General features: G+C 41.3%; 1 protein-coding gene across 3 annotated transcripts in view; it reads left to right on the top strand.

Moving 5' to 3' along the window:
• SATB2 (SATB homeobox 2) overlaps positions 1–25,439 on the top strand; it is a 150,230-nt gene that overhangs the window by 97,431 nt on the left and 27,360 nt on the right. For 2 of the 3 annotated variants that reach the window (XM_067548963.1, XM_067548961.1), the window contains 3 exons: positions 2,034–2,246; positions 6,759–6,914; positions 18,232–18,429. In XM_067548963.1, the coding sequence (XP_067405064.1) occupies positions 2,034–2,246; positions 6,759–6,914; positions 18,232–18,429 (567 nt within the window). The remainder of the gene's footprint in view (positions 1–2,033; positions 2,247–6,758; positions 6,915–18,231; positions 18,430–25,439) is intronic. The other variant, XM_067548962.1, reaches the window with a different exon arrangement.

Raw genomic sequence — 25,439 nt, forward strand, 5'->3', positions numbered from 1 at the left:
TTTAGGGGGAGGGGCCTTTAGCAGTGGGCGGACGCAAGTTACAAATAGTACAGTAATGGAAGCAAACACCAGAGCCATTACCACCAGAGGGTCTTTGAATGTTTCCATAGTGTGGATCTCATCTCAACAGACTGATTTCCTCACAGACCATCTTTCACTTCTCCTCATATGGTCCCAATACTCTCCCATTTCCAATGCCATTGTACTTCTGTGACAGCTACCACAGTGGCTTACATGCTAAAGTAATATTAGGAGAATGTATTTTTAGATTCTTTTAAGGAGAGACATTGACCAGTCAGCTCTTCGGGGACCACCATTGATCTGTGTACAACAGTTTTGGGGTTTCTGCCATAACAGATCATAGTTCAAGCAAACCTCTTCTATGTATGTTCTGGCAGTGTGTGAGCAGATGTAAGCAGACATAGATGTGTTGTTTTCTAGGCTGTTGGTTTTGTCAATAAGTGTAGTGAATAAGGCCAATTAACACTGGAAAATGTTGGCTTTTGGTCACTGGTGAACTATCTTGGAAATGTCCAACAAGGGTATTGGGGACTATTTGATGTGAGGGCAGAAAATAAGCCAAGAGTAAATATTTGGGGTTTTCTAGTATGTGGCTGCATTACAAGAGCACTGAAGTAAGACTGACTGTAACTCTAATGCGATTTCACTGGGCTGTGACTGTAAAATAACTGTGAGGTATATTTTTGTCAACAGTTACCACACAGTTGTGTCTGAGGTACTACAGTTTCCCCGGTATTTGGTTGGTAAATATTGACCCTTTAACAGTGATGGCTTTAGGTAAGCTTCATTAGCGATGTAATGGAATTCTCAGCAGTAAAGTCTTTTCTAGTCAGCATTTCTTGGAGTAATGCTTCAACTTGATAGATTGGTAGGTGGACAGGGCATATGAATGTTGTGGGACAGAGCAGCCTTTTTTTAAAAATACTTTGAAGTCTCCAACTCTGAGCCTCTTCACTGGCATGTCCAGTACTGTATTATACATCTTCTCCCTGCGAGTCTAATCCTTCTGTGCTTATTGCTTGAATAAAGTTATATATATATGTTGAAGGAAGTTACCACAGTGTAACCTTGTGGAAGTGAAACACACATCCATAAGCCAATAGCAGGTATAATACGACCCTGTAGAGTACAGTCGTATATCCTGTACGTTCTAACAAATTGCGTTTTGTCTTAGGCCCTATCCTGCAAAGCACTTAGGTCTGTGCATAGTGATATTGACGTCAAGGTAGTGCCTAGAGTTATGCATGGGTTTAAGTGCCTTTGTTGGTTTTAAGGCCTTATTAAATAACACTTTCATGTCCCTAAATCCTCCTTAAATGAGTGCCCTCTGCTGTACTGGCTACCTGCTGGCATGAAAGTGTTCATCAACGTTGGATGAATGCTATTCATTAATTAATGTTTGCATTGTGAGGCCCATGATGTTTTAAATGATGCAGCAAATAAAGGGTTACAGTAATCAATCCTTGAAGATAGGTTTGAAAGCTTTCATGTTTGCTGCATTCTCTCCCACGAGAAAATATTGTCCAGGCTGAAATGAATGGCCTGTAACATCAAAACCCAGCCAAACGCTGTTTTTTTTCTTTTTAATAAACCTCCTGTGCTGTTTAAATGTCGGAACTAAATTTACCAAACTTGGCAGATTTGTAAAGATGAACAGGACTGCCAAGTGTTCCCAGCTTCAAGCAGGGAGAGGGAGAGATCTAACCGTTCCTAAACTATTTTCAGGAGGCACCTGGTGGTAATTGTAGTTTTGCTGTTTTGCTCAGACATCTACCTTTCTATCTAGCACCTCCGTGCTCAGATTGTTATTACAGGGTCAGAATAGGACAGTCCCAAAATAAATCACAGCCCCCAGAAGACAAACACTTTTCTACAAAGTGCCCCCTCTGGAGAACCCTTAAGAATCTGATGTAGGTTCTCAGCATTGCAACCCGCTTGGTTACACCAAACAAATTAAAAAAAAAAAAAACAACACATGACTTGGCTTTTTTTTTTTTAATTTTTTGAACCAGGGATTGCTGTCAGAGATCCTGCGTAAAGAAGAAGACCCTAGGACAGCTTCCCAATCCCTCCTGGTAAACTTGAGGGCAATGCAGAATTTTCTCAACCTGCCTGACACAGAGCGGGATCGTATATATCAGGACGAGAGAGAGAGGAGTATGAACCCCAATGTGAGCATGGTGTCTTCGGCAGCCAGCAGTCCAAGTTCTTCCAGAACCCCTCAGGTAAGGCACAACCCCTCTTTAACTGTTTTTCTTTTTCTTGAGATCCTGCAGATAGGTCTTGGAGAGGGGGCTTCGCAGTATTTTCCTGTGTGTTGTTCCCTACACCTAGATGTATCTTGGAAATTTCTTTTAGCGTTTTGGAGTTGCTGTTAAGAGGTGTTTATTGGTGATAAGCAAGGCACTGTAATTATTTTACCTATGATCAATGCCATAAATACAAAGAAGAATGCACGTATTTTAGTACATGGAAGAGGATAGATGTGTTATGTATACAGATGAATGGTGTATGTCCACTGTATGGCTAATACATAATGGATTATGGAAAGAGCCATGTTTCTAACTTGTGTCCTATATTGTTAGTGTCTGTTACAGTGGGCAGGGCAGAGAGAAGAGATGGACCTGGGTTCACATGTGATTTGCAGGGAATAAGCTTGTGTGGCTAAGAGAGTACATGCTTCCCAGTGAATGAGAATCTCATAGAAATCAGTTTGCTCAGTATTCTGCCTAGGAAGTCAGAGTCCTTATTTTAGAGGTTTACATTTGTAATCATTTTTACAAGTATGGAGATGTGAGGTGGGTGGAGTGTTGAAACAGAAGATCACTCCTTGCTATTTGCTACCAACTATTCTCTGATTGATGGAGCTTCAGATTTCTGTAAGCTTTTATCCGTGCTATGTTACCACGCACTTTCCTAACTATCCATATAGCATGCTCATCTGCCACTAGAAGAGAACGTGGGCACACACACTGCAGTGTATTTTCTCCTGCTCCCTTACTGAAAGCAATCTTACAAAGATACAGGCTTCTGAAAAGGGGTGTGTGCTTAGGCGATTGTGATTACAGCAAATCACTTTTGTCACTCATCACAACATTTGCATAGGTTTAGTTTGAAATTCCTTACTGCAGAGCCAACCCAGCTCAGTTCCAGCATTTAACTTGATTCAAAACTTTACTGATGAATGGGCATGTATAACCATCCTACTTGAGTGACTGTAGTATTCTGAAGTCTGTAAAGCATTGGAGTTGTAGTTCTGTATACATGTTATCTGTACTTCTAATCTTATTACTGGGTATGTTTCATATCAGAGAGCTGTAGCTTGGATGCCACAATTCTCAGTCCTGTTATTGGTGGTAGCATAACACAAACTGTTTAGTTATGAAGACAGGATTTTGTTTCTGTAGAAACAATTGAGGTGGTTCAAATACATCCTAGCATTTTAATACCTGTTATACCTACATAGTGCGTAAAAGATTTTTTAATTGCAGATAATTTTCTAGCATACTCTGTTCACACAAATTTGAAAATGAATTTTGTGTTGCAAACCCAGGTCATTGGCCTAACTATTATCTTCCCAGTTTCCATCTCATGAAAATGAGGATTTGTAGAGAGAACTGTTCTATCTGATATTTTAAAACATCATAACCAAACAGGTTTCTGCATTAATTATTACATTAATGAATTTGCTGATTCACAAAAATATTCAAGTATAATAAATTCCACAGCTAGAATTAGGTATGAGGCACTCTGGCTCTGGGAGTAGGTTTCAGTGTGGTTCAGTGGATAGTGGGAGTTGGAAAACCAGAGTTCTGACTGTGTCTCTGCCCCCAGCCTGCTAGTCAAGCACTCCACGTCTTTGCCTCCTTTTCCCCATCTGTAAAGTGAGGATAATGGATAACACCTTCCCATAATGGATAACAGGCAAGTATACCCAGCTCTTCTTTAAGGTGAGTTTGATATGATGAATGAGGCAGCAGGTTTTTGACATGTTTGTTCTATTGATGAGCAATGGTGACAAATAGAGTTTTGTGTACTCAGTGCTTGTCTTTTCTTGAGCACGTTGGGGGAAGCTCACCACCTGGCAGAGGGCCGGCATGGTGTCTGTGTACCAGTGAAATCCCACTTCAGCGTTCGCCAAGGTATGCTGTAGGCACTTCTGGGAAGACCTGGGCACCTTTGAAAACAAGGCTGCTGACCAGCCTGTAGGCAGCATGTTTTACTTTGCTTCCCATATACAATGTATTAGCTTGGGTGAGGCCAGTATATTTTTTATCTCAAGTACGGTGATTCCTGCACATGCTGCCTCCCAGCAGAGATGTTTAAATACCAAGAAGAGGGACCTTGGATATAGCAAAGGTAGCTAGCCAAGAGGAATTGTACTGTCCTAGGAATTATGTTACAATGCTAGAGAAATTGATATAATGGCATTTTGAAACATTGTTTCCATAGATACCAGTCTCCTGAGGCAGTAGTTCTGGGAATGATTTTTCAGTGTGGAGGGTTAAACGAGAGGGTATCATCAGCTACTATTAATATGGTATAAGGGGCAATGGGGGGGTTGATATAATGGGGATGGGGAGTTAGCCACGCATCTATAATTCTATGCTGGTGATGAAATTCCCCTGTGGGGTGTTTCCTTGGTATGTTCCGGTATTGTTCAAGGACCAGTGTAAGGTGAGAGTACCATATTAATGCAGCAAAAGGATCTGAGTGCTTTGAAAACAAACTCAGAGAGTTTAAAAGGTCGTTGCATACATATGGCCAGCTCTTGCCATTCTGTTTTATATAAGACTAAGGGCTTGTCTACACTTACCTCCGAGATTCGGCGGCAGTCGACCGGAGTTACGCAAGCTACACAAAAAACTTGCGTAACTCCCGTCGACTTGTCTGCTTCTCTTCTGCGCGCCATCTTCACTGCACTGCATCGATGGGAACCGCATTCCCGTCGACGCAGCGCTACGCCACTTGAGAAGGTGGTCTTAATACGTCGATTGCTGGATCGACTGAGCGGGTCTTCACTGACCTCTCAGTCAATCCAGAGAAATCGATCTGACGGCGGCGAATTTGCCTAAGGGATGCAGCAATAACAGACAGGATTTAAGAGCTCTGACATTGTTGCTACACACTTACCCTCTTCCTTTGCTTATTATTTGCAATGAGAGATTCCAATAATGGCCAGCTTCACATTAGTATCAAGACAGCTTTCAAACCTGGGGGTCAAAAGTTGGGGCACCTAAACCTTTCAAGATTTAAGATTTAAGGAAAGGATTTGTGGTGGGAAGAGCTAGGAGGAAGAAAAGAGCGGGAGCTCAGAAAATTCTGATTGGCCTAGGTGACCTTTCTGTTGACATGCAGACAATGAGGCAGTTTAGTGCTAAGAATTAACACTAGAAATGGGCCTGAACCAAAACCCTGTTATAACTACCCCAAACTCTGGGGAATTGCACTATAAAGGCAGGGGCCAGCTGCAAAGATTTATAAGGGGCCGAACCAAAATCTGAGACTGGAACACCCACACTCAGAACTTTTGGAGAGGTTTGGATCTGGAATGTGCTGTGAGCTTTGCCACTTGGGCCCATCACTTTCCCAAGCCCTTTGCACCTCACCGCAAACAGGCAATTTATGTGTGTGACATACATCCTTCGTTAAGGGCTCTTCCTGACTGGTGCAGGGATTCCAGGGTGAGCTGTTTCAGAGTTAAAGCCTAGTTTAGATCAGCTCTAATAGCTCTGCTATTTAGCCTCTGGAAAATGAATGAAATCTGGCATTTTGAGGAGCTGACGCTGCTGACACAGATTACTGAGCGTCTCCTGTAAAATCACCAGTGCAAGGGCATGTAGTTCTCAGTCTTTTACTCATCAAGAAAGTTTTAGTGCTGCTGAGGAGGTTAAAACAAAAATGTTATAGTGACCTGCTGGATTGTATTGGTACAAACCCCCTTTTAAGGTTAGCCCAACCTAGGGAAGTGCTGGCATCCTCAGTTATTGTCCTTCATTTGTCACAGAAGCTGATGGGAAATCATTCAATTAAAAGGAGTGCAGCAGAACACACAAAATCGCAATATGAATTTAGGAGAATGAGCGCGGCACATCAAAGGCATGCCAAAGCCTGGCTTTATTAAATGATTTTTTTTTTTAATTTCCACTGATTTCCTAGGTGAAATTAGGTGACTGTCTGGCTAGCATAATGATGATAATGATTGGAAACCATACATACTCAAATGACATACATATAGCGTTAATAAAGAATGAGAGGACTTGAGGGAGTGCATTAAATTGAGTAATAATTTATTATTTAGAGACCTCTACCCATTTACTCATTTTTTCTGGGAGAATTGGCTCTTCCTCCAAGGTATGCCATTTTTAGAACAAAAAAAAAAAAAAAAAAGGCACATCCACACATATATGCTGCATTTGAGACCATCAAAAGAAACTTAGTTGTCTCCCTGCAGCCTAGAGCCCAGCTACTTATCCTGTCTTTAAGTTGTTCAAAATAAATATGCTGAGAGAGAGAGAGAGAAGAAAGAGGGTTGACAGGGCCCTGCACGTCCTATAGGAATGCATTGCAATTATTTCCAATCACAATTAACTTGATTAGAATAATGGACAGGAAGTGTCCCTCTGTAGCTAATGCAGTTTGGCATCAGCTGACTGAAATCCTTTGATAATTTCTGCACAGATGGCTGGGCTGAAAGCAGCACTTTTTTAATTATTATTTTCATGGTCTCTTGGTAGGCCAAAACCTCGACACCGACAACAGACCTCCCCATTAAGGTGGACGGCGCCAACATCAACATCACAGCTGCCATTTATGACGAGATCCAACAGGAGATGAAAAGGGCCAAGGTGTCTCAGGCCCTGTTTGCCAAAGTGGCTGCCAATAAAAGTCAGGTGAGTGGTTTTTTAAAAGAGCAAATACTGGGGCTGGAATTAGACCCTTCTCCTCCTCCTACCAATAAAAATACATCTGTTCCTACAATAATAATTACCTCTGGGGAACCTGTCGTGTTTTGTCTTTTGCCTCCTGACTGGTTTCCTTTTCCTTTTAAAATAGGATGGAAAAGGGACCGGCTCATGATCCCAAGTAGTTGTTTTTGTTTTTGTACACTTTGTACACTGTCACTTAGATGCACGTACCTCTCTCCCCACTTTGATGTGTAAGCTAAAATTTCTGGTAGTGGAACAAGAAGCTTCCAAAAATCCTCCTCATTTGGGAAATAAATTATTTTGTTTTCTTAAATGCTTAACTCTGGGAAACCAATAGGAAACTGCAGCTGAGGCAGATATTTCTTTTTTACATGCAGTATCTACTGTATACAGTACTGCCTTTTAAATTATTCACTGTCAGTCCTTGCCGTTATACAAGGAGGGGCTGGGGGAGAAGGGCTAACAGTTTGTTCACTTTGACTAGCTCTCACCTTGAACACAGAAAACACATACCGGGGAACTCAAAGTAAGGCTAACATTCTTGTAGGAATCGACTAAATGAAAATTTTATCCAGCTGTTTTAAAAAAAAAAAAAAAAAATCTGCCAGAACAAATTTGTGGAGAGGGTGGTAGGCAGAGTTTGGTATAGGGAGGGCAGTGAATGTGTTGCTGGCTTAGAAGGAGCTGTTTAAGTCTGTGTGAAAGGGGCAATTTTGTTATGAGATGGCAACAACCTGTGTGTATGTGGGAGAGTGTGTTGCCTGTACACACTTTCTGCTAGATACATATATTTTTCCTTTCCTTCAGGCAAGAAAACAGTAGTATTCAAACAGAAGTAAAATAAATCTGATGAAAAAATTGAAAGGCATCGAAACAAGGCCTTAAAAGCCATACTTCTATACTGTTATAAGAGTCTTACCCTTATATGTATTTATACCCTGGCATAGGCTGATTCCTTTTCCCTTTCTTCATTTTCTCTTTCCCTTCTTAATCGTTATTTTCCTTTGCTGTCTTATGTGGAGGTGCATGGGTTACAGCTGACAACTCCCCCCCTCTCAAAAAAAAAAAAAAAAGCAACACACAGGCACAATATGAAATACATAAAAGGAAAATACCATGGAACCCTCTTAAACTGTTAAATGCATAAAAATCTCATATACCACATGGCAAAATATAATGAGAATTGGAGCTGTTAAACGAATAAAGCTGTTAAAAGCATAATGCCACTTGGCACAACTACTGTGCATTTAACGGTTTTCCACTGTGTAATAAATGACATATGTGGTAAACGTGCAGTAAATATAAAAACTGCACAATTGATTTTGCAAACGTGCCCCTTATTCTTTACTTCAATGGTCCTCAACCAGGGGTACACATACTCTGGGGGATAGCAGAAGTCTTCCAGGGGTACCTCAACTCATCTAGATATTTGCCTTGTTTTACAAGACGCTACGTAAAAAGCACTAGCGAAGTCAGTAAAAAGTAAAATTTTGTACAGACAATGACTAGTTTATACTGCTCTATATACTGTACACTGAAATGTAAGTACAATATTTATATTCCAGTTGATTTATTTTATAGTTATATGGTAAAAATTAGAAAGTAAGCAATTTTTCAGTAATAGTGTAATTTTGTATTTTTATGTCTGATTTTGTAAGCAAGTAGTTTTTAAGTGAGGTGAAATTTGGAGATACGCAAGACAAATCAGACTCCTGAAAGGGGTACAGTCATCTGGAAAGGTTGAGAACTACTGCTTTACTTCATGCAAATATCGAAGCTACACACACAGTCTGGACAGGGCAGTTTTTAATAAGGAGCTTTTAGCACAGACTGAAAGCCAGTCTTTCTGAGGTTTGGCTCGAAATTGCTTGCAAACTTCCTGTCATTTTACCCAGAGGATTCTTGAAATAGAGGCACTGAACCACCCAAAAATAATTCGGGTGGCTCACCAGTGTCAATCTGTGCCAATTCAAATGCTTCAAGTGAGCAGGCGCTGAGTCCTTCCCTGGCAGAACTGAACACCAGCCATTCTCCTACGATGAAAATAAGCCCCCTCCTGTCCCACTTGAAAAAAAAAAATGTGACAGAGTTTGAAAACATGGAGCAGAGGGTTGAAAAAGGGACCCATGAACGTCCTTGTCTAGAATGAACTAAATGTAAGGTTGTGTTGACGGCCCCCAACAGCAGCCAGTTCAAAAGGGATTCTGAGCTGATGTTTGTTTAGTTTCACAGCTCTGCCAAGGCAACATTGCTGACTCCCTGTGGTGCTCCAGCCTTCACCATCGTGAGAGGTCCTAACTACCATGACACACTGCTGGAGCATAGAGCTGGCTTATGGGGTGCACTGAGGGGTGAGGATGAACAAGTGATTGTCACTGAAATAGAACTGTGCTGCACCTCTTCATGTGCCTGAAGACCCTTTACTTGTCCACCCCCATAGACTAGCTCCGGGCTCCAGTAAGATTCCACAGCTGATGTGAAGTCAGCGCCTGGCGCCTGCTGTGAGGGTGGTGTTAACAGTCCCCCTTCAAACCACCCCCCTGCGCTGTGGGACTCTCATCACATAACCTTGCCTTTGGTCAGAAGCACTCTGTGTAGCCTAACTCTGCTCTCGTTGAATGACTGTGAGTGTTACCATTGATTTCTGTGGGAGTAATGCCACTCAGAACGCTCTTGAAAATCTGTTTATTTGGAGGGGAAATAAGATTTGAAAGAAAGAAAATATTAAAGGAGAGTCTGATTGGACTCTTCTCCAGGGTTCATTCCTTTGCTGTTCTCCCCAGGTCAGGCTTTGAAGTATTGCATAAGCTTCCCCTGTTATTTTTCCTTTTCCCCAACCCTGACCACTGGGATCAGTCCAGTTTACTAGCAAAGCAGTTGCTTTTGTTCTTTCAAAACCGGTACCTATGACTATGAGATCTTCACAGTGTTAACTGCCAATGAGTATCAGACAAGGATCTGACATTTTTTTAAAAATTCCTTAATATTAGGATGCTTCTCACATAGCCAAAAGTCAGTGGGACTCCATTTCTTCTGCCCTCTTTCTGGAAGAAGAGTTGGTACCCAATGAAAGTGGCTACTGTAATTGGGATTATCCACTGGTGGAATGAATTGGCCTCTAATTTAATACTCATCCATCTCTGTTCTTAAATCCCTTTGCAGATTAGGTTAGCAGCTAGAGGAGTGAGGGTTCTGATGAACCAACAACACAGATTGTGGTGTTTGGAAATCAGGGTAAATAAAAGATGCAGGGCTTCAAAGAGGTAAGGGTGTGAAGATAATATGGCGATAGTCTTCTTTAAGGAATTTAACCCCTGTAATGATCTCAGTCCTGAGACCATTAATCTCCGATTTTCTACTTTCTACTGTTCATTATGTGTATGTTTTTATCTGAAGTTTGATCCTTTGCAATTTAAATACAGGTATTTATGGCTTGATTTTCTGAAATACTGTGCACTCACAACTCCCTCTGAAGCCAACAGGAATTGTGTGCTCAGCACCTCTGAAATTCAGTCCACTTGTCTGCTAGTCCCCTATTTAGTTAAATTGCCACCAACTCTTATGAGTAGAGCCAGCTGATCCAAGGCTCCCTGCTCCAAGGAGGTTCTTCGTTAGTAGCCTCATTGTTCAGAGAAACTCTAGGCTGTGTGCACAGTCTTGTGACTATTTCCAAGTGCAGCATGGTGAACCTCAGTACTTAGGTATCCGACTCCACTTCATGTTCTTTTGGTTACATTTTATTTGTGAGGGAAATTGGACTGTATTTAAGAGAATGTATTTGACTGAGCTAGATGTCTCAGGGGCTTGCTAATGGGATACAGAGACTTTCCCTTGGAGGCCAACGGTTTAAATTTGGCCTGCTTTGGGCTGAAAGTCACAGGGAGGCAATGTCGTCCACTGGATAGAGCACTAATCTGGCTGTCGGCAGACCTGGGATTCTATTCCCAGCTCGGCCTCTGACCTGCTGTGTGACCTTGGGCAAGTCACGTCACTTCTCTGTACCTCAGTTTCCTCTTCTGTAGAATGCAGATGATGATACTGACCTCGTTGGTAAATCAATTTGAGATCTGTCAGTGAAAAGCATTATTAGAGGCTAAAGAGCTGTAGTAATATCTGATGGCTGTTTCATGGCCTATGTGGAATGATCTTGGGGAATTTAATTCAGTCCCAGACAGGACGCTGGTTGGCACCCTTGTTGGCAGGCTCAGCCGAGAGGCCAAGGACTGCGTGGGAGTAGGAGACTAAATTACACTCTCTCCCTTGGAAGGCATTCCTCCAGAAAAGGGATGGGACATTATGGAGAAGCTTGCACTGCTACAGTTGGCAGTTGTACTTCTGCTTTAGATAAGTAGCAGACTTGGCCCTGAGAGATGCTAGTCTAGCTCCTGCAGCTCCTTTCACCATTTCAAACAAACAAAACCAGAGAGGCCAGAACCTGCTTTCACTCGTATCTGTGTAAATCAGGGGTAACACCATTGAGCATCTCCGATTTACACCAGTGTAGCTAAGAGCAGAATCAGGCACGAAACTGCCCTCCCTGTACTGAGATCATAGATGTCGTAAGACCTAGGAACAAAGAGGTTGAGTTAAGGACACTGGGGTAGGGGTAACTCCAGAAACTCCTTGCTTTTTTCATTCTCTCTGGTTGAAATCTATGTGGATATATTTAGTATGGTAAGGTTTTTTTTCTCATTTAAATAATCGTAGATATATTTCATACCCCTCAACAACCTTATAAGTGATCATCTAATTAGCTGTTAATGAACATGCACAACCGGACACGTTTATCCTACAGTGCAATGCACAGGAATGATATGTCTGTACCCATAGGTTCAGTGTGTGTGATACAGCACCATAGGGTCACATGGCAAATATAGAAAGACAAGCCCCTGAATCAGTGATCTTCAAATCTCTGTGTATCTTTAGACACCAGTGTCTTCTCTGCAGTCTACAATCTTTTCTACAATCTGTTTGACACTTATATGATCCCCATTACACAAAGTCACTGACATAATGAATTTATCCTCACAACAAATCTGGGAGGTAGGGAAATATACCAATTTTACAAATGGGAAACTGAGGCACACAGATTAAGTGATTGCCCAAAGTCACCCAAGAAATCTCTGGTAGAGGTGAGAACCCAGGTCACATGAGTTCCAGTCCATTGTGTTAACCACTGACTTAGTTTCCTCTCCTACAGGAGATATCATTGGCTGTGCTCTTTTGAGATCTGTGAACCTAAATAGACGCAAAATCTTACAAGGTCCCTTTTATTCAGGAATATCGTACCAGGAACTGCAAACAAACTTCATTTTTATTAGCCTAGGAATATGCCAGGATTTAAAGTTACTATATAAAGAAAGTGGGAAACTAGTCATAGCAAAGTGGTTTAGTATTTGGTCTGAAATTTTGGAAGAGGAAAAAATACTGATCAGTTTTAGTTAGTAAATTCAAGGTATAAAATGATTAACCTTGATCTGTAACAAAATCTCTGTGTAAAGCTTTTAAGGTTCAGTTGACCTCCTCATCAAGAATTCATTGAAGCCTATGACAGAACTCTCCATTATAGTTAGTCTTTTATCCATTTCAGCTTTCTTGATTAGGTTATCTCAAATCATTAGGGGGTTTATTTATTTGAATAGACACTTATTGGATTCATGGAAAGAGAGTTTGGTGACTAAGGAACAAGAGCTGAATATTATCTGGCTCATTTTGCACTGCAGAAAAGTCCCAATCAGTGAAGAGAAGAGAGCTTTCTGTGCTTCTGAAAGTTTGTTCAAGGGACTTCATGTGATTCCATTTAGCAAGTGATCCTTCTGTGGTTAGTAGTGTAACTTTAAAAAAAAAATCTTTCAAGACATACATCAAATATTACTTTTTTTTTTTTTTGTCACATATGTTGACATTTTCTGCACTGATGATGTGGGTGAGGAAATGGCCTTTTACATTTATTTTGAGAGGAATCTTGAATCACTCTCACTAAAAACGCTTCATTTGCCTACTCATGCGTTCACAGGAATCCCTGTAAAATGTCAGTGTAGAAAATTCTGATTTAAAAAAAAATCTGAACACGAGGAAGCACAGAATCAGCTTAATTACATGCCTGCAATAAAGCTTTATCAGTGCTGAAAGCATGTCAGTATCCTGTGCACGCCTCTATGCTGTATCTAAATAAGTTACCTTAGGCAACCTGTTTCCATTGTGGACATCAGTAGATGTACTGCTCTGAATATAGCCACTGGCTTCAAGACCAATATATCTAAATCTGGACTTTTCACCTGAGCGTTCTTATCATTTAATAATAACACCTAGCTCTTACGTTGACTACAAGTGAGGCTCTGAAAGCATAGAACATGGGGGTGTTTGTATGCACCCTCTTAAAGCTTTTTAAATCTAGTCTTATCTGCCTCTGATACCTCTGGCTTCCATTTTTCTTAACCTCCTTCCCCCTCCCCCATGCTATGTTAAGTACTACAAAAGTAAAAGGGTCAAGCTGCTAAAAAGGGATCAATGATAAGTGACAGCAAATAGGGCTTACATTTGTTGCACCAACTAACCCATCCCTCAAGGGGGTTCCAAGTGCACCAAGCCTAAATGCTTTAGTGTAATAAGCAGGCTGTTCCTCTAACAGCATAAAGGCACAGTGGGAACGGCTGGCCTCCTGCAGTTTTGTTTTGTTTTGCTATGGGAAATGTATTTGATTAGGAGACAGAGAGGTTAAAAATAGGACATTAATACGATATTATTTGCTTTATCTAATAAAATGCCTGGAAAATCTTCATCCTTTCTGACTGGAACAACAGCAAAAATAGAGGTCAGCTCTTCTCTATGGTTCCTTTTAAGAAGATAAATTGGGCAGAGCTCTAAATACAAGTTCAGGTTTTGGGGTGAAAGTAAGGAAGTTATTAGCAGAATTCCTTGGTAACCACAAGTACTGGGTGTGCCTGAATATAGAGCCAAAAGCTTTTTACACAAAATTGTGGTGTTTTTCCTCCTCCTATTTTTATGGAAGACATTGCCCTGTTTAAGAACTTCAGAAGCAGACATTAAGAGCCAGATTCGGTCACCCTTATTCACCTTGACTAGTGTCAAACCCCCTGTTGAAATCAATGGGTCTGCTTTCATAGTGGAGTGCCACTCAACATGTGCATGGATGCAGCATCGGGAGCTGGGGGATCCGAAATCTCTGTGAAGGGTGTGTCATTTTTCAGTCTTCTCGGTCAGTTCTTTTAAGCTGGCTTCACTTGTAACCACATTGAAAAGTAGCTCAAAGATCCTGGATGAGTGAGGTGAGTGAGGACGGGGTAGAAATCTCCCTTTTTGTTTTTTTTGTTTTTTGTTTTTTTCCCCCTTCCCAATAAATCAAGCCACAAATGAAAATCAGCATGAACTGCTCTATCCTGGTCAACTTCTGTATCAGCATTTCTTAAATGAAAATAATTTTCCTGGAAAGCTCCATGTATCATACACAGAACAACACAATCACCACAAAAAAACCCCAAAACAACAACAACAAAACCCCATCAAAAACCCAACTTGAGATTTTTAACAGGAAAAGGAGATTTGTTTATTAATAATTCATGAGTTCTCATTGAACATGCACGAAGAAACGGTGCTATTCAATAGAGAATACTGTCATCTGTCACTGTTTTATTTGACATTTACACTTTTTTCTTTTTGCCTGGTACTGTAAAACTTCCTTGGATGGCACACTAAGATTGTTTTAAATGGGAAAGAAAAAAAACAAAAAAAACCAAAAAAAAAAAAAACCAATGCAGACTTTTCATCTTTACCTAGAGGGGGTTTACTTGCAATTATAAAGGGGTGAGTGATAGGGTGTCTGTGTGTGTAGTGATGGTTTAGTGATTTCTCACATTAGCCACGCTGCTACCTAACAACAGATACTGTAGATGGATAGACAGTCCAAAATAGATGGGTGAGTGAATGAATGCTTGAATAAATAGATGGAGGGATAGAAGAAGAGCAGGTGAAAGGATATTTTTGATGTAGATAAGTGTACAAATGCACAGAGGGTCGAGGGGGGGACAAATAATGGCTGTCGTGAAGAAAGCTTGCACAAATAAATTGCCATCGCTGATGCAAAATAAATATATATAAATGGCATCAGGGGGAAATCCAGTAGTATAAAACATGAGTGTAAACAGGGCATTTAGCACAATGACAATTCAGAGTTAGGAGCACCTTGCAATTTCTTGCTAATATTAGGCTCATGAAAATCTTTCTGCTCTGTAGGTTAGTTATTATTTATAAAAATCACAGAACCAGCTGATACATTCATAAGCTAATTATTGTAGCAGCTGGGTACACATGGTGCAATATGTCTGAGACTGTGAAGTATCACAGATTTCTTGGGGCCTGCTGTGGTGGGGGTGGGGGGGGCGTGCTGTTGAAGACAAGATCCCTTAATCTGATCAGCCAAGCAAATACTTTGTGGGGAAACTGGATTAATATTCCTCTAAATACCATGAATGTGCTTTACCTACAGAATTGGGCTCCTTTAGACACACCATTAGCTTATCTCCATTGGGGAATTGAGAAGTTCTCAGGTGTCCTAAGGACAGGGTCTTTGCCTGGTGCCTCCCTTTGCCAGAAATTAATTTGGTTTGCTCATGTCTGCACACATGGTCACACTGCAGTCTAATCCTCTCCCTAATAGCTTCAAGGTCAGGACCTCGCATGTTGCTGGGCAAATTGAGCACTATACTTCTTAAAGACTAATGGCAGAGAGCACACAGTCCATAATGAGGCCTGTAGTGTTGCTCTAAGTGATTGTAATGAGCACAGATTATAACGGTGCATATAAATCAAAATGCAGAAATGAATGTTGTGCTAGACATTCCAAGTTTCATACGTGGAGATGGTACCACTCAGCTGTCACCTGTCTCATTTCAAATTGGGGCTTCCCACAATGCAACTCCTGCCTCAATCAGAACAGCAGGTGTTCTCATCCTTAAGGTCTGTATCTCTCAGAACTCTATCTTTTAACAGATGTAGGTTTTTGTTTTTATTTTCTGTTAAATGATTGGTCTTCGTGCTACAGCATCCCTTGGGAGATGTTAAACATACCTGCTTGAAACATTTGAAAGAGTCCAGTTGGAGACTTATTCAGATCAGTAAAAAAGATGGAGAAATAAGAGCTTATTTTTTCCACAGATGGTTTATTTTCCATTTCAAAAATTATTTCCTTTGTATAAAGGAACCCCTGAGAAAACACTTTGGGTCTGGAAGATTTTTTTTGTTCTTTTTTAAGACACAAAGTTTTGGGTGTATTTTTTTAATGGGGAGGAGGAGGTGAACTGTATTAGAAATTCAGCCATGACCTGGCTCTGAGGTTAGCTAAATACTAAGTAAAATACTTAAAAATATATACATATATTTTCCAAGCAAATGATTAGATATCTTGTTTTCATCCCCCTCACCCCCAGTTTATTGCAAGAAAAGATCAGGTCTGCACAAATGTGGCCTCTCACTTGTAAAAACAAGGCAGTGTTGTGTTACAGATTAGTTTATAAATCCCCAGTGGCTTCACAGTTCAGTGCCTACAGCTGCTGCAGATGGGCCTGGGTTTTTGTCTCTTCGCTGTGCTGCAGCCGGCAGTTGAAGGAGAAAATGGAATGATCAGGTTATTAACATGTAGGCCGTGAGGAAGAGGCTGCACAATGAGAACAGCTGGTGTTGCTGTCTTGGCTGATGCAGCGGAGATAATCAAATCTTCCTTTTGGGTGGGGGTGGTGGTGGTAAAGACAGAAGACACAGTGGAGAGTTAGACAAACAATGCTTATGATATTATATGGGATTTTTATAATGCACATGAGGAGTCATCACTGGCTTACAAGTTGTTATATAAAAATCTTTCTTTTTTAGGAGGGATTGTATGAGCCTCTAATGAACCTGCCTATTAAGCTTTCTTTGGTTACATTGGAAATGTACAACTTGGGCAACTTCCTGTTCTCTACGTTTAACATCGATCTGTCCATCATTTAGGTATTTTAAGGTGCCTGTCAAAATGGTGTCTAAATGCCAAGTTGTAGCTTGGAAGTCATTAGGTTATAAAGCTACTAGGTAAAATATTTTGACAAGAGTCAGTAAGCCGCGTTGACAGCATCCCAGCATTGGTTTCATGTACTCCATCATTTTCATTGCATCTTCTCTCGTGCAGGCACAAGAAAGAAATCATATCCTCAGTGCTAAGTAGGAGACTTCTGCCTGCAGGTGTGCACTGAGCCAACTTTCAGATCCTTGCAGGTGCAGTTATATTTAACCTGCACAGGGCCCAAGTTCACAGACAGCCATGCTCAATGCACACATGGAGCCAGGTGTGTGATGCCATTAATAAGTCTTGTTGTTTTGCCCTGTGGTAGTCTTCATGTTCTGAAGTCAGCTCCTTTCTTGGAGTGCACTATTTTCACTCTCCAATAATCTTTGCCTGTTGGCGCTTATGGAAAAGTCCTATGGTATTTAATGGAGTGCTAACTTTTCTGTAGAATTTCAAGCTAACCTACAGAAGTATATAACAGGGATATCATTATCTAGAGTTACACTCTACGGGTTGGTTTAGAAATCTCTTCAACAGATATCATTGTCCATAGATCTTTGGAGTAATTCCTAAAGAGCCTCTTTGTTTTATTCTATAGGACTTTTCTATAAGGCTATATCTTCCTATATTAAATAGGCATTTGATTATTTACACCTGGCAAGTATTATTTGGGATCCGAATTAGGGTAGTGGATGTTATGTAGCAACAGCTAACTCAAAGGATTTTTACTTGTTGGTATTATTTTTCAAAAGTTTTCATTTATCGTGCAGGGTCAGAACTTCTGAGCTGGTCACTAGCAGATGTCAGGGGTCACAACCAACCTCCCCTTGCTGTATTGCTAAGTGGGAGGGATGTCCTGCTCGGGAAAAGGTTAAGAACTGCTGATTTATTGCAACACAGGTTTTCCACAGTTAAACTGAGTTAAATCTGAGCCTCTAGTTCTGTGTGATGTGTGTGACTGGGATAATCAACAAGAAATTGAAATTCCTAGTTACAGCAGAGCTCTGTTGACCATTGTTGTTTCTTCCCTTCACAGAAAGTACTAGTAGTAAAACAGATTGGTGTCACCAAAGGGCAGCTGGAAATTAGAGGGGCTTCTGTGTCAGATCAAGACAGCAGAACTTGAGACAGTGCTTCAGCAAAGTCTGCAATATAGCTGACGTTCATTTCACAGCTGCCTCATCAGTGCTTGGCAAGCTAACTACTCTAACCCTTTTGGTGCAGGGTTGGCTGTGTGAGCTGCTCCGTTGGAAAGAGAACCCAAGCCCAGAAAACCGCACCCTCTGGGAAAACCTCTGCACCATCCGCCGCTTCCTGAACCTTCCCCAGCATGAGAGAGACGTGATCTACGAGGAAGAATCCAGGCATCACCACAGTGAGCGCATGCAGCACATCGTCCAGCTCACTTCTGAGCCTGTGCAGGTCAGAGCACTAACCTCCCTTCCAGTGGTTCTTTGTGTTGCAACAGCTGTTAGAGGCAGAAAGGAGCAACTGGTTCCAGCTTCCCTCTGGCTTTCAGGTTGAGAAGCACCAATTTTAATCTTTGTCTGCAAGGCAGAATACAGACCAGGACTCCAAGTTCTCAGAGCATTTTGTGTACATACTGTAGAGAGTAAGAGAGAGTGTGTGTGTGTGTGTGTGTGTGTGTGTTGGGTTACCAAAGAAGAGGTGAAAACAAACTACTGATGCTGGCAATAAGTGAAGGTAAGACTCAATAGGTAGAAGACCTTGTGGTATTTTGGGATCTACCTAATCTAAATTTTTGTGATTTAGAGTTATGGCTCTGAGTTATAACCCAAAGTATGTTTCTCCAGAAACTGAGAACAAATTTCTCATAGTGTGTGCATGTGTGTGTGTGTGTAGCTAGAGGGAGGAAAGGGGACAGGGAACTTGAGTAGATGCGCTTAACCCACAAAGTTCTCACAGCTTCTGAAAGGGATTCTCAAACTATGCTCTACTGTCCAAAAATGCTGGGAGGATCCATCATTAGAAAGAGACAAATAATACTGCAGGAAATATGGGGTGTTGGGAGGAGACATGGTCTATGAGTGGGTTTGTCCCTTGTGAAGTAGTCTAAAACATTTGGAGAAGCTCTGCTCTGGAAATATCTGCAACGTGAGTATTCACTGAAATTTGATGTGTTCAAAAAATGGGCAGGGTGAACATTTCCTTGAAAGCAGAGCTTCATTTCAGAACCTTCTCAGTGATATCTGAATATTTGTAGGCTCCATTCTTGACTCATGTCCTAGATTTTGATTCTTTGCAATTTTATATTAGCCTTGTCTCGGTTGTTCTTTGTGAAATGAGATGTTCTACTGGTAAATAGGCACATACATGCACAGAAAAAGAAGGGAGATGATCTTGACACCTGCCTTTTGTGTGGATTAGAAGAGGGCAACGTGAATGTCCAGGCGAACCAGAGAGGAGGAGATTACAATGATCAAGGTGTGGCTTGGATGAGAGTTCTTACTGACTGTGCTAAAAGGAAGGATCACATCTTAGAAATAATGGAGGAAGAAGTGACAAACTTTGGTCTAGCCTGAATGTGAGGTAACCAGGCAGAGTCAAAGATAACCACCAGGTCCTGGATCTGTGTGAAAGGGAAATTGGTATTGTCAACCAAAACTTTTCTACCTTGGGTGGGTTTCAGCCCTTCACTTGCTGTTCCTGTGCTTCTATTGAAGTCCACTCCACCCAGCTCTTCACTTCATCTCCCTCTAAGTAGCATGGTCTACTGTTGCAGCCTCCCCTTCCTCCATTTTGACTGATACTGATGGTTGACTCTTTCTTCTTATGAACCCAATCTGTTAATTTTATCCTGGGCATCTTGAATTTCCACTTCAACTTTTCTGATTCTGCTGCCTCTTGAGTCATCTCGTTAACCTCTTTTGCTTGATTACCTGCACACCATCTCAGTCGACTTTCTTGGTCTAGACATCACTGAAGAGGTTAACAATTTTTTTCTCTCTGAATTTCCTTTCTGACTACTAATTGTTAAGAGGACTTCATCATTCATTCAAGTCCACCTTGTAACTCCTTTTCTGATTTCCAGACTATTAAACGCTCTCATTTTTCTGATGCTCCTTCTTTTCTCACTTTCCTCCTGTCTTTCAGCTTCATTGTTTCTACTTTCAGTTTTACCTTCTCCTCGGTTATTTGATTCTCTGCTCTTTTCTAGAACTGCTTTGTTCATCACTCTAATCCCCAGCCTGTCTATTCAGTCTGTGTTCTCTACCTCTGTTCCTGTGCAGGCTTTTCCCCACTTCATTCTCTCTCCTTTGAATTCTGCCCCCTTCCTTTCTAAACAACTTCCCTTCTCCCTGGTCAATTTTTGCCCTATCCAGCCACATATCTTTTCAACTTTTGACTTTCTCCTTATTTGACTTTCTCCTATTCCCAGCCTCCATCTTCCTCTCTTCAAAATATAAATAAGAACAAAAGGGAAAAGTTTTTACCAACCAGGATTCAAATTCTCAAATCTCACATCTGCAAAAAGTGCCCTAAATGCCCAGCACCAGAGGGCCAGGGTGCATTGGCACCCCACCCCTCTGCAGATTGTAAGCTATTGGGAGCAAAGAAATGTCTTCTTACATGTTTGTAATGGACCACGTTCACCTCTGGCACTGTATAAATAACAATACTCAACAAAGCTAGAAGAGTTTGCATTTATCAGAGCATTCTCTCTTTTAAGAAAAAATAACAGTTGTGCTGGAAGGCTACCAACGTTGTGTAGCTCTTACTTGTGTTAGATACACAAAGGAAACTGTTATAATTGGAAAAACCAAGCCCTGGTACTAACAACAGATTTAAGGACCTGATGAAAGGGACGGTTCAAGATAATTTTTCCCTGAGCTGGCTCTAGCTTTAACCAGTGACCTTGATAATTTAGCCTACTTTCAAAACTCTTCTGCAAATCACTTTTTTTGCATAGTGCAAGGTGTCGCATCTGAGTGACATGTTATGCTGCATTGCAATATGATGCGTTTGTATTTGTCAGCAAGTTACAAAGCCATGGATTAATTATTTATTATAGTCAAAATATGAAAAATGAAGAAAAATAAATGGAACCAGCTGGCAACTGCATATAGCAAAACTCTGGAGACTCTGGGATAAGGTTGATACATTAGGTTTGTGTTTTGGGGATGTTGCATTTTAAAGGACTTTGTTTGCCCATCCAAAATTCCCAGTTGTTTTCTGAACGGCATGCTACCAGTACAAAACACAGAAGGCTTAGCGTCCTCCTGTCCCCTACTGTCAAAAGAAACTCTGGACAGAGTGATTTTTGGTTTATTCTAAATGATATTTTCAGTCTCTGCTATTCAAGTCATGTTCAACAGCAAGGTTTGATTTTAGCTTTGCTGTGCGGGTCATTAGTAGGCAATTAGCTCTGAACAATCAATGACAGCTAGTATCAGAGATGTAAAGCTGAGGTCCTCGCTTTTGGGGTCATTGGAAATTCTGTGACACTTTACATAAGGGTAGGGTTCCAGCCCCAGGAATCCTGGCGAAACTCCAGCTGGAGTAATTACATTCTGCCTATCTAAAATTCCCTCAGTAGTGTCAGTTGTGAAAGCTAGTCTCATTTCCTCCTAGAAGCAGTTGCTGGTGCAGAATGCCTGCCCCATTTCAATTTTGAGTTGGCTGCATTTTAGCAGTGGGTAAAATAATCCTATATCTATTGCTACCGAAGTACTCTGCTTTGGGGGTCTTCGAGTCGAAAGGTGCTATGTAAATGTAAGTTGTTACCACTCAGCCTTGCTGCCAAGGTGATGATCAGTAAACACTGCAACAAGTGACAGTGTTGTAAATGCAAGACATGCAAAGCTCTAAAAGTCTTAATTGCTGACAAGGCTCCCAAAGGAAGGTGGTGGGTAGCCATTTTGATATCTCCAGTTTGTTTCATTTTCTTCCATCTTCCTTTTAAAAAAAAAAAAATGTAGATTTGCTGTGTGGCAGTCATTCATGTTCAAGAATTGACGTGTGGTGCAATTATTCTAGCAACAGTATTGCCACTTGGTAAAAAGAGTCTGAGATTGGGTTTGGTCCCTTGCTGCCCAGGCCGAGTGCCAAACTAAAAGGAAACCTGAGGATGAGAGCCTCATGTCATTGCCTAGCACTTCCCCTCCATCCAGGAACAGGCCCTTCATGCCTTCTGGCTTCCAGCAGATCCCTCCCCACCCCGCATCTGGGGCTTCTAGATCGATTCCTCTGCTGCTTTTTTGGGGTAATGGAATGAGGGCAAACTGTACGCCCTCTTTTTAAATAGTGTGGAGGAAATACGTTGAAGTTCCTCTTCCTGGAGCTTGTGCCCCTATGCAGTGAAACCCATCTGGGGACTTATACCTGGGCAGAAGTCAATAAACAGACAAAAGTTTTTAAAAAAGCAACCCTTTAAATCCAGTTCCTTGGCTAGTTGGAGTAAGTTGGAGACTGTGATGGTTCCTTTGCACTGGGTTCTGTCTCATTTACGTGTTGACTTCAGAATATCAAAACTCCTGTGTAGTTCAGGGATTAGATACCAGTGGTCACTGGTGGCTGACTTCTGCTCTGCAGTATCAATGTAAATCCCCTGGATTGTGTTACTTCAGCTCTACAGCAGAGTAAATGAGTGAAGAATTTGGCTCTTGATATTTTAAAAGGATTATTGCCACAGTTAGATGCATTATCTCCTTTGAGGAGGCGGCAGCAGTCCCTGACCACCAGGAGATGGCTGACATTTCTGGTTTTTTCCTCTCTGCCATTGGATTCTTTCCTGCTTTCCTGTTCCTCAAGTGAACAGTGCTAAGGTGGAAGTTACTTGCAGAAGAAATTCTCACTAACACACTTGATTTCATGGGAAGCATGTTTATACCAAAGAGCCCATAAACTGTAGGCCCCATGGAGCCTTGTGATATGGCAGCGTAGAGTTCAGTTGGGAGCTAAGGAAAAGGCCAGGAAGACCATAACTATGTAGATCTACTGGATAAATTACATGCACAGTGGCCATTTTTCTGACAGGTCACCGCAATTATCAGGGCCATATAGTGGCTGCAAGGTGTTCTGCTTGCCATGCCTCTGGGTTGGGGGGTTATTCCTCCTACCCTATATTTCACTTAGCTCCCATAAGCCTTTAAAACCATTGCTCCTGGGTTAATCTCTGTCCTATGAAAGCACACACAGCTACCCTTCCATAACATTCAAGCTAACCAATGACTAGAGAAGCTTGCCCACTCTGAAATCTGGGGGTTCATTACAGACACACTGGGACACAGTAAATCACATTTCTCTCCTTTCTGCCCTCCCCCAGGTGACCATTCCAGAGAGCAATCTTCTAGCCTGGTGCTTTAATATAGGGCTAATTCATTGTTAATTGCTGGGGCAGAGAAACCTGACTCAGTTGGGAGAATGATGAATCAAGCTGTTGTCTCTAGAGTGTCAGGATGGATAAACTAGTTCCCTAAAGTAATGAGCCACTGCTGCAGCAAAGCACCTGCTATTCGAAGAGCAAGTAAACCTTGCATTTCATTTTTTGCATAAGCTGTCAAACAGATCTGCTCAAGCTCATAGATACATATTGATTTAAGTGTAGTCAAACATTGTCTTTAAAGAAGAAACATGAATGTATGTCATATTCTTCCTGATACACTGCTACTTTCGTCAAATTATTTTGTTTAAGGATATCTTTCTTCTTCTCCAGGAGCTTTGATTTAGACAAATCTGGCAATTTATAGTATTTCAGATCATACATTTTGGGGTAATCTTAGTTAAAAACCCCAGGTATAGTGGAAAGCTGCCTTTTAGTATTGGTCTGTTGTTTGGAGCACTGAAAACATTGCAGTCTCTTCTCAAATACCCAGGAAAAAATGCATCACAAAAGTAAAGGAGATCATTTTGCCATTTTGTGGGAGATGGCATAGAACAAATCCTTTAGAAATTACAAGGGAATATAAAACATCAGAACATGAGTCACCATGAAAATGGGTAAAGGCCAAGGAGGTGGCTATCCATGAAACCCTAATCTCGTATTCTTTTTATAGAAGTGATGAAGGGAATCAGCACCCCAGTACTGCAGCCTAGTGAAACAGCTTTTAAATGGCACTAACACCAGCATACACAGGCCAATCAATACATACGATATGCAGATTAGAAGAAAAAGAGAGAACCTGATGTAAAATTCCTCCACTTAAAAATACTACTGTTTAGTAACTCTGAGTCAACAGTAGGTAGGAAGAAAACAAGGCAATATTGTTCCATCATGGAAAAGAGCATGCAGAATCCCTGCACCATGATCTGCACACTCATTGTGTCCATGTATTCAGCTGGGAAGGACAGTGGTCTTCACATAGTTGGCAACTTAGGCAAAAGCCACTTTCCCATCCCAAACTAACTCTGTGCCATTTGTGCTTATAATTTTACCCAGACACTTTGTGCCTCCACTCCACTCCTTTGCATGAATATAGTCTCTTGTTCCTGTGTTAGCTTCAGCCTCTTCCTACCTCCCCAAAGCATACCAGAAATGTCACCTCTACTCGTCAGTCCCTGCTCAAAATGGGAATGAGGCCAGATGGATAAAACAGGCTTTACCCAGCAAGCCTGGGTGCACTTGACCAGGTTGTACTGTATTCGTAGTGTAGTTGTATTTGAACCAGTCTTTGAAAGCTTATAAACTTGATTTGAGCTGGCATATTTATGTTGAGAACTTGGTGTATTTATGTGCTATTTGACCTTGAGCTAGGGGGAAAAATGTGTGTCAAATCTTAATCTGTCAGGTTGGGAAACAATGTCTAACCACTGAATGTGACCTGGAGTTTTGTGTTTGTGTGTATGCATTAGCTTCCATTTCTGTACCATCTTTCAACCTAAAAAAATCCAAAACACTTTGAAAAATGTGTATATGGTAAATAAAGGCAAGTTTTGTATCACTGCAGTGTTAAAATGATACAGTTAAAATCAGAAAAAGTCACCCTATGGGAGACCTATATTTGCAAATGCTAGTATATCTTAATATGTTTCTCTCTCCTCTGGCAGTTGGGGAGGATTGGGGTTTTATAAAATCATGTAGGGCCTCTTGGGTGTGTCCCCATCCGCTACTGAGTCCCTCTTTGTTCCCACTGCCCCAGCGTGTGGAGTGTCTTTGAGAAATTGGGTCATTTCTTCCCCCGGTATGAAACCATATCCTCCATCAGAGCAGCTATGGAACAAAACAACTGGTGCTTTCCCCATATCAGCAGCACCTCACTTCTCTTGAAGAGCTGCAGCTGCAGCAGGAAAGTGGGAGCTTGCACCATTGTCTTGGCTTCTTTTCATTCTGGCTAAGCGCCATGTTGTGGAGAGGGGGAACTGGCCATATAGCCCCCACACTGGACCCTCTTTTACAATAACCCCCTTGGAATCTGTCTCGGTGGCAAAGAAGTTTAAAAAATGTTCTGGCAGAAAAACCAGTGAGATTTGGA

Source organism: Emydura macquarii, unplaced genomic scaffold (genome assembly GCF_026122565.2).
Source record: "Emydura macquarii macquarii isolate MOO-44397 ecotype Brisbane River unplaced genomic scaffold, CSIRO-AGI_Emac_v2 contig_1253, whole genome shotgun sequence".
Lineage (NCBI taxonomy): Eukaryota > Metazoa > Chordata > Testudines > Chelidae > Emydura > Emydura macquarii.